The sequence below is a fragment of the Aquila chrysaetos genome, chromosome 11 (assembly GCF_900496995.4).
Source record: "Aquila chrysaetos chrysaetos chromosome 11, bAquChr1.4, whole genome shotgun sequence".
In the NCBI taxonomy this organism is placed as follows: domain Eukaryota; kingdom Metazoa; phylum Chordata; class Aves; order Accipitriformes; family Accipitridae; genus Aquila; species Aquila chrysaetos.
In genome coordinates this window covers 39,724,365-39,734,129 of record NC_044014.1, presented here as the reverse complement: position 1 = coordinate 39,734,129, position 9,765 = coordinate 39,724,365, and the positions used below count along the sequence as shown (strand labels likewise).

At 48.0% G+C, this 9,765-nt stretch overlaps 1 protein-coding gene across 2 annotated transcripts in view; it reads left to right on the top strand.

Moving 5' to 3' along the window:
• The first annotated feature begins 419 nt into the window (after positions 1 to 419).
• LOC115347894 (core histone macro-H2A.2) overlaps positions 420 to 9,765 on the top strand; it is a 28,908-nt gene continuing 19,562 nt past the window's right edge. Inside the window, exons 1-2 of one of the 2 annotated variants that reach the window (XM_030029584.2) lie at positions 420 to 610; positions 8,113 to 8,345. In XM_030029584.2, coding sequence (XP_029885444.1) covers positions 8,174 to 8,345 — 172 coding nt within the window. In that variant the 5' untranslated portion in view covers positions 420 to 610; positions 8,113 to 8,173. Of the gene's footprint in view, positions 611 to 664; positions 758 to 8,112; positions 8,346 to 9,765 lie in introns of those variants that run through there. The other variant, XM_030029583.2, reaches the window with a different exon arrangement.

Genomic DNA, 9,765 nt, shown 5'->3' with positions numbered 1-9,765 from the left:
CGGCTGTTTTAAGCCAGTTTGGGGATACTGGAACGTTTGGAGTAGATGCACCGTACCAAGACGTGCAGGTCACCTTGCCTAAGGGATATAGGGATGGGCGGCTCCGTTCCTAACAAAAACCGGGCAGGGTGGGCGGAGGACGCCTCAAAACCTATCCTCGAGCGTTAGCCCAAGCTGGGACTCCTTTGAAACCTCTACGGCTCCAAACTCCTTCATCCTGTGACCGGGGAAAAGGACGGGAAGCCTGGCTTTCTTCCTTTATGCTCCCCGACTAATGCAAGCCCAGCAGCTCCTGGGGACTGGGGTCAGGGGAGCCCTTTCTCTCCTGAGCGTGCGTGGGGTGGGGAGCCATGGAAGAGGCGGGGAGGGGGTGCCTGCGGGAAGGCGGCAGCAGCAGCAGCCCTGGGGCCCGGGCAAGGAGGAGCGGCGCGATGTCTGGGAGGGCGGCAGCGATAGGGGGGTTGTTGCAGGCCCGGGCTGCAGTGACTCCTCCTAGAGGCGGTATGCGGAGCAGGAGGAAACCCCTTCCACCCCCCTCAAGAGGAGCCGCCGCCATCGCCATTGAAACATACAATACGGGAAGAGAGCCGGCGGCTGAGGCGGAGCAAGGGTGCGGGCGGGGGGTGGGGGAGCCAAAAAGGGAAGGGGGGGAGGAGGGGGGGGGGGGCAAGGAGAGGAGGAAAAGAGGGGGAGAAAAAAGAAAAAAAAAAAAAAGAGGAAGGGAAGAGAAGAAGGAGGCGGCGGCGGGCGCCGGCAGGTGAGGGGAGCGGCGGCGCGGGGGCTCCGGGGCCGCGGCGAGGCCCGCTCCTCTCCTTCCCTTTCCCCGCTCCCGGCTCCCCCCGACCCACCTCCTCCTCCTCCTCCTCCCGCCGCTGCTGCTGCTGCTGCCTTTCTCCGCAGTCTCCCGGGAAGGACCGGCCATGGCCGGGGCGGGGGCAGCGGCCGGCCGCCGTGAGGGGAAGGGAGCCGGGGGGGGGGGGGGTTAGGGGGGGGTGGCTGTGGTGAGGAACCGCCGCGGGCGACGGTTGGGGCGCGAGGCGGCGGCGGGCGCGCGCGCGAGCGAGCGAGCGAGGCCGGCCCTGGGGGGCGCGGGGGGGGGGGGGCGCGAGGCCTCCCTGGGGCCTGCGCGCGGGCCCCCGCGCGCCTCCGGCTGTCGCTGGCTGCCTCCCTTCCCCCCCCCGCCCTTGCGCCCCGCAGCCAGGCGAAACCGCGGGAGCTTTTCCCGTTTTCCGGGGACGCGTTTCGCGACGGCCGCCACCGCCACCCCTCCGCAGGCAGCGGGCGAAGCCTCCGTGACGGCGGGAGGGAGCTCGCTGAAGGGATGGCGGAGGGGGGGGGGAGCGTTTGCGCGGGAAAGCCAACGGCCACTCCCCCCCCCCCCCATCTCCCCTGCGCCGCGCCTCAGGGCGCCTGCGCGGCCGACAACGGAGCGCGCACGCGGCGCCGCCGCGCCCCCCCTCCCTCCCCAGCCCCTGTCCCGTCGCTCAGCGGCTCCCGGCCAATCGGCGCGCTTCCTCCTAGCCCGGGCTCCTCTGGGGCCGCCCCTCGGGGAGGTGGGGTCGGGCGCGCCGGTGCTCTGAGGGGGAGTGGGCGGGGCGGATGTGTCCAGGCAACGGCGTGGCGTGCGCGGGGCGGGGCTGCCAACGGCCGGTAACGGCTGCGCTCCTCAGCCGGCAGCGCGGCGCAGAGCGGCCGGGGTCGGTCTGCCGGTACGGGCCGCCTGGCCCTGAGGTGTCTCCGGGAGCCTGGCGGTGACCGGGTTGGCCCCCGCGAGCTCGGCGGCTCTCGGCAAGATCAAAAGAAGACTCGGTCTGAGTCAATCCCGAGGGTCGTCCCCTCAGCCTGCGAGCGGTGTTGTGCCGCGGGGGGGTCAGCCTCACCAGTTTGTGAGGAGAAGTTGCCTCTGCAAGGACACCCCGGGTTTTTCTGGCTTCAGTGTGCCCGTGAAGCTTCTTTCAGTAGGAACACGCTCTGTGTCTGTCAGTTTGGAGTAGGTTGAGTTCAGGAGGCTTACTGCTTGCCCACTGAATAAAGCCATGTTTGCGCATCGGTTGTGCCTTGCTGATTTATTCAGGTAAAAAGCTTTAGGTCTTCTGAGTTATTTTCACAAAGTGGCATTTGTATATGAGTGCACAGTCTAAGTTGACCCCTAGACGTAATGTCTCCGGATTGCTTGTTGATTCCTAACTGTTCAAATAGATCTTAAGCTGGAGATGAGGAAAGTGCAGGCATGTTAATAGTCCTGCATGTCCTTGGTTTCAGTCTTTGCCTGCTGACTTCAAGTTTTCTCAATATTTGGAATTCAAGACTCCTAGACGCCAAGTACATGTGAACCATCTGTAAATGGTGTCCAGTGCACCTGTGGTGAATAAATTTGGCAGAAACGGTTCCCATACAAAGCCTTGCAAAGACTCTGGTGTTAGTTCTGTGAGCCAGGACACTGAGGTCAGCATCCAGCAGTGCCTGAGCATTTTAGCCTGTGTCAGCTTCTGGTGTAGCTCCCAGTGTAATGTCTGCTTCTGAATCTCTAGTTGTCTGAGGGAGGGCACTTGGTGCACTGTGCTAAATTTTAGTCTGCCAGATGACGTTGTAGCCACCTGTAAAGTCCAGAAGGGTAAGCTGTAATGCCAGCTATTTTAATCTGACCAGGAACTTACCTAATTATTGCTCAAATATTTAGTGATAACTAGTTGCTAGTGTGCGTTTCGTATTTGGTGTAGCTGTTATCTTAGCTTGCCTCTGTCTTTTGTGTGATCTGGGATGTGAAGAGGAACAGCCAGAATTTACTTTTCTCCACCAGGGCTGCAACAGTTTTGATGCTATGTTGTGCACACGAAGCTTTCTGTTCTTTTGCTGTTTTCTGTGATTTTTCTTAGAGAAAAATTTAGATTTGATGTAGCTTAGGCATTTTGTACCGCACTGAACTTTCTGATGTGCACCCGTGCTTTCTTGCCAGATCTTGACATGTTAATCTCTGAAATTGTCTCCTGGACAGCTTTTGAAATTCAGGCTGGCTTGGAGGTTGCAATGTGTTTCCGTGTCTGCAGCCTGTTCTTACTTTTCTAAAAATTATATGTGTCCTTACCACCTAAAGATGATGATGAGATTTTGTTCTTCTGAGCATCTGTGTAAGAAGGACTGGAAAGTGGTTTTAAGGTTGCTTTGGTAAACCTTGATCCGTTAGGATGTGGTGTGGGATGGGGATTGCACAATGGTGAGAGGAATGGCCCAGGGCGGTCTGTTGTTCCATTGTCCTTGTGCAGCAGTCAGCACCCTCTGCAGATAACCATGGTGGAAGAAAACGGGGTGGTGGTGTCTGTAGTGGAAGGACCCACCTGAGAGTGGCAAGAAGGTAGAGCTCTTTTTCCGGCACGCAGAAGGAAAATATTGCTGCTTGGTTTGGGCTCTGAAGAAGATTTAATTCATAGAGGAAGGCCCAGCTTGCAAAAGTCTGCCCCATTTTCATCATGCTGTAGAGAGCTCCTGGAGATCTGGTAGCTACTAAATCCCCCATAGCAACACAGGGATGTTGGAGTCATGGCAGAGTAGGAGTGTGCCGTGACCAATTAAGGGATTGGAAAAAATTGCTTTAAATTGCCCAAGCCTCATGATGTTGTCGTAGCCAGATATAGATGCAGTTGTTCCAAATCAGCGAGGATGGACTTCACATAAATGGCATGGCTGTATTTTTTATTGGAGACTGTAGTTTATAAGGGCAAACGTAGAGATGATGAATCAGCTGGCAGTGAGGGAACTAATGTGGGTAGACTCCAGTGCTTTTCAACTGATAAGCCCTGAACGCTTAGCTGTATCACCCGAAGAGAGCAATTAGGACAGCAGTACTCAACTTGTAGCTCTTCAGCTGTTGGCAGCTTTGGAGCAGTTCAGGTGAGTGCCTCACGTAACTGTGTCAGGGCTGAGCTGATGTGCATCCTCCAAGGTAAACCAGGCAGGGGCCTGTGGTAGGAATGAGCTGGCAGGGCCTGAACTCCTGGGGCTTCGCTGCAGACCAGGCGTAGCTCTTCTGTGCAAGAGAGCTGTGAGATCCCAAGGACTGTCGGTCACCTGAGCCTGTGAACCATTCCCTTAGCATCCACCCTCCAAGCTGCCTAGCATAGATCGTTGGCAACCCCAGCATACCACATTTCTTTGTCCAGGTCCACAGGAGTTGTATTCTAGTAGATATGACTATGCCATAGCTTTCTGCCAAAATTTGCCTCCCATAGGATCCAAGACAAGATAAGAACATACTGTTGTATATGTCGCTCCCCAGTATACCCTGGTCCACTGTCCTGGTTTCGGCTGGGATAGAGTTAATTTTCTTCCTAGTAGCTGGTATAGTGTTATGTTTTGGATTTAGTAATGTCCATAACACACTGATGTTTTCAGTTGTTGCTGAGTAGTGTTTAGACCAAGTTAAAGATTTTTCAGCTTCTCATGCCCAGCCAGCAGGAAAGCTGGAGGGGCGCAAAAAGCTGGGAGGGGACACAGCCAGGACAGCTGACCCAAACTGGCCAAAGGGGTATTCCATAGCATGTGACGTCATGCCCAGTATATAAACTGGGGGCACTTGACCTGGGGGTGGATTGCTGCTCGGGAACTAACTGGGCATCAGTCAGCAAGTGGTGAGCAATTGCATTGTGCATCACTTGTTTTGTATATTCCAATTCTTTTATTATTATTATTATTGTAATTTTATTATTGTTGTTGTTATCATTATTATTTTCTTCCTTTCTGTCCTGTTAAACTGTTCTTATCTCAACCCATGAGTTTTATTTTTGGTTTTTTCCCCCCGATTTTCTCCCCCATCCCACTGGGTGGGAGGGAAGCGAGTGAGTGGCTGCGTGGTGCTTAGTTTCTGGCTGGAGTTAAACCATGACATCTACATAAGTTGCAAAGAAAAGAGAGAGAGAGAGAGAGAGAGTGTTAGCACAGTTTTGAAACCTCTTTTGTATTTAGGCTCTCACAAAATCCTGCAAACATACCTGATCTGTTACCTGCAGTGTATTTGGAAAAATATTTTGGGATTCCAAAGGTTGCCTTGGCAGCAGGGGAAAAAATGGCTGAGACTTGCTGTGAGAGAGAAGGGAGAAATAAAGGGGTAGACAGGGGTGGAAAGTTCAGTGAGGCAACAGAAGAATGAGCCAGAAGTGATTAATTAAACAGAAATTTATATAATGCAACAGCATGCACCAAAGCGGTATGCTTAGTTATGCAAACACGTTTTGATTTTCTATCACAGAGATCAAGTGCAACCACTGTATTTTCTGTAGATGTAATCTCATGATGCTTGCCTTTTTTTTCATTGATTTGGTACTATAGGAGCAAATATACGAGAGGTTAGCTCCATATGATTGTGATACATGGTTGGTTGTAGTGTACTCTTTCAGCATGAAATCTCTGCTGAATCTCTGTAGGGATTTCAGTGCAGGACTGAACTCTTGGGTGATGAAACTGTCCTGCCGGTCTTGCAGGAATTGGATCGTAGCCTAGTGCATACATTTATTAAGTTCCACCTTAAAATGAGTTATTGTTGCTCATATTACTCATAAGAGAAGGCTGTTCCAGAAGTTCGCTCCTCTGATGGCTAGAAACCTAATTCCCAGCCTACGTTTATTCATTAATTTGAATGTCAGTTATCACGAACTGAAAAGGACACTTTATAAAGGTTAATCAGTAGCATAATATGAATTTGAAAGTTTATATAGGGTTTGTCACAAATTGCAAATTTCATTGAGCAAAAGGGCTGGGAGGAAGGGACTTCGAGAGATCACCTCATCCAGCCTCCAGTCCCAAGGCAGATCCAACGCTGCCTGTGCCATTTCTGACATACATTCTCTAACCATTTTAAACTTGTCCTGGCAGGAAGATTCTGCCACCTCTCCATCTGATGGAGTCCAGTGCTCTGCTCTCTTCCCTGCTACACAGCTTTTGTAACAGTCCTGCTCTTCTCCTGTCACTTTTATAGGGAACACTTACTCCTTCCACCTTTGAAGCAGCCTTTTACACCTCTGAAGACCATTATCATGTCTTCCTGCTTCTTTTCGCCTTCCCTTTTAGTTTGTGTCAGACGTCTGATTGTTCTTATCACCCTCCTTTGGATTCTCATTGCTGCGCATGCCTGAAGTGTGGTATCTGCAGTTGGACATAGCTTCTCAGCTCAGCACTGGCTGTCCTCTTGCTTATACACCTTGATGCAAGGTTTGCCTTTTCACAACAGCTCTTCCCCCCCACCTCCTGTAACCTGCTGGTCCTAGTCAGCGGAGCTGCTTCCTAGCAATTGTTCCCTGTCCTACACAACTGGTTACTCCTGCATCAATGCAATTAATGGATTGCTTGGGAATTTTTTCCACTTTTATCTGTTTGAAGTGGCCATTGCCTTTAATCTGTGCTTGCAAGTGGTAGTTTATGAGCTCTTTTACCACCACTCGTGATTCCAGGTTGGCAGTTTGCAGGGAACTTGGAGTGGGATGATCAGCAACATCAATTTTGAGGTGTCCGTGTCTGATAAGTTTACTGGTTTAATCTTTCCCAACTTTTGTTATCGTGCCCACATAATATACTGCATGCAGAAGGAAAAAAATATCTGGCTGATAGACAAGGACACGCCAGAGTTTTATAGATCCCTGCAGACCCTGTGGTGATTTTATTTCCTTGATATTGTAAGTGAAACCAGCATTCAAATTAGGTTATCACAGAAACCAATCCTTGACTCTGGCTTTTACGATTGAGCTGGTTTCTGTGAATGTCTGGCTTCGTATGGGACAGGTACTTGATTTGTAATAAGCAGGATAAGAACAAAACACAGATTTCTATCCCCTCCTCGGATTAATGTTAATTGTTTCCAAGGGCTTGCAGTGGTGTCAAACGACTTTTTTTTTTTAAGGATGTTTTGCAGATTGTGATAAAATTTAACAATATCATCTGAAGTCATGATAATGTTTTTTCAAATTATCTCCCTCCTTTTGTTTCCTTGTTTCATTGAGGTGGAAGAATACTGGGAATTACATATCTGTGCCTTCACTGACAGAAATACCATCTGTGGCAGACATGCTATTCGTTTACTTCAGAGGAGTAACCAGGATCATAATTAGGCCACCAGGGCAGCTATCAAAATGGAGTTAAAAACAATTCTTGTAAACAGTTAAAACTTCCCCATTATTTGAGTGAGAACTAGGGGTGTAACTACGACCACGTGCACACTTTGAAATGGAGTGGCGACTCCAGGGTTTGTCATCTGTTTGCCTGCAATCTCACAGCTGCCAGAAAAACAAGGAAAAAATGAGATTTGTTTTCTTTGCTCCTATGTATAGACTAGATTTGGCTCTTAATGCAAGGAAAAAACATATCTTCAGGGATCTTGATGGACAGAAGAACGTGGTAGCCAGTCCTTTTAAGATGAGAGATTAAAGACCTCCTCTTAGCTCCGTGGAGGAAGGCTTCTGGGGCTCCCAGGAGCTGCTGTGAACGTGATTTGGGGAGAATTACGAAAGTGGTGAAGCCTGTGAGCTGGCCTCCAGGTCTCAGTTCGTGAGGCCAGAGCAGTGCAAAGGGGGGTGCTTGAAGCATAGCTGCTTGCCTGCTTCTCCTCTTCAGCCACGCTTATGAAATTCCCCATATAAAAGACCCGTGAAGAAGCAGTGTGTTTGTAGGTAGGTTTTATCTTCTCCTGTGCGAACAGTATGACTTCCTCTACTTATAGGTAGCACCAGTATCTGCTTTTCAGCTTGTTTAATGCTGTCCGTTATGCCAGTACTTCTCAGCTGTTTATGATTTGCTAAACTTAACAATCAACATGGAAATCTTCCACGCTGCAGATGTCTGCCTTGGTGTGATTTGGTTTTGTTCTTAAAGATTCATTTAATGTGCATTTTATTTTTTTTTTTGTTATATTGTCCAAACGACTTTTTCTGTGATATTGCAACGCTGACAGTGCAGTAGTCAAAAGAAAAGTTATAGCAAATGTTCCAGTTATTCAACTTTGAATGAGTAATTGCTCAGCTTTAATAGGTACTGAGAATGGGTTTGAATTTTTTCTTCTGGAAGAACAAGGTAATGTATAAAGATGTTTCTCACATGCTGAACACCAATCCTGTTTCTTTTCTTTTGCAGCTTTTGGATTGGAGCAAGGGATTAAGAATCACCAGCACATTGAAAAGCACAAAGCTGCAAGATGTCAGGCCGAAGTGGGAAGAAGAAAATGTCGAAACTCTCACGCTCAAGCAGGGCGGGCGTTATTTTCCCTGTGGGGAGAATGATGCGCTACTTAAAGAAAGGAACATACAAGTACCGGATAGGTGTTGGAGCACCAGTTTACATGGCAGCCGTCATAGAGTACCTAGCAGGTAAACCAAGAACCTCATCCTGGAAGTGCTGATCACGCACAGAAGCCAGGGATATCCATGGGATAGGATACAAACGTGTTCAGCACTTTTGGTGCAGGATTTGTTGAAATTTGCTTAAAACACTAAGGAGGTTAATTTGCTTCTTGAAGAGGCTATGGATGGAAATTTTCTCCTTTAGAGGCACCATGCTCTGTCACTAGTTGGAAGGATTATTTTCTATTGCTTTGCAGAGTGAGGAGTCACATCTAGGTAGTTTCTGTCCAAGAGAAAACTGATATGAATTAGGCTTTTGATACACCTGGATGTAAATAACAGGAGAAAAAAAAGCAAACCCACCTTGTACATCTATTGTGCTTTTTAAGTGAACAAACTCTATTTCGCTGGCTGCATTTCTCCTTGCAGAGCAGTGTCAAAGTGTTATGAAGTATGGAGGTTGTTAATTTGTATTTTAAAAATCCTTTTGGCTTGCCTAAGTGTATGAAGAAACTATTTCAGGCTTTAAATCTTCCCACATACCCTGAGTTTTCTTTTCCCTTCCTTTCTGAAATTGACCCCAGAGGAAGGGGCAGATGTCACATGGTGATACAATATACTGCAATATACTGTGATGTATTGTAATATTTCAGACTGTCCTACGATCATATCTATTTGGTTTCTTACTTAATTGTGGAAAATAGCACCTTAGCAAATTGTTACAATGCCCGGTGCAGAGGGGATTCTGGTTCAGGTTACTTAGGTGTTACAGATCAAGACTGAGGTGCATTAGAGAATCTGTGAGGAGTCATAAGCCTGGATGGAATTAGTTGAGAGGTTCGTGTTTCAGAAGCATAGTTTATTACCAAAGTGGCATGGATGGAAGAAGAAGCTTGCGTGGAGCCTAGTTGTCCATGTAACAACATGCCAGTCTTTATGTAAACATTGCTGTCTTTTTTACACATGAAAGCCTGTTCTTGCTACCAAACAGTAAAAGCACTATTTCCTTTCAAAGATATAGAGAAAATCTGAAATAGTGATAATTTCACTATTAATAAATTAAATTTATGATGATGCCTAATAGCATGTTACAGAAACTTCCACATATGTGCTGATTAATTGCAAGATGAGAATCGATTTATTTTTTTTTCCTGAGGCTACTTCTGGAGTTGGAGTGAAAAAGTATTGCTTATGTGGAAGAAATGTAAACAAAATGTTTAAGCTTGCATTTATGTTCACCCCCAGCTCCTTCAAGAGGTAAGTCCAGAAAAGGAGCTGATTTTAAAATAAAACAAAACACCACTGAAAAGCAGAATCAAAAGCCAAGATGGTGAGCCTTATCTCCCACTCGTTTGATTTTATTTTTTTACTGTGTAAGAACAAACATGTTTGTATTAAGATCATTTCATCATAGTAGAAAGATTGGTTCTCTAAAGTGATTTTGGAG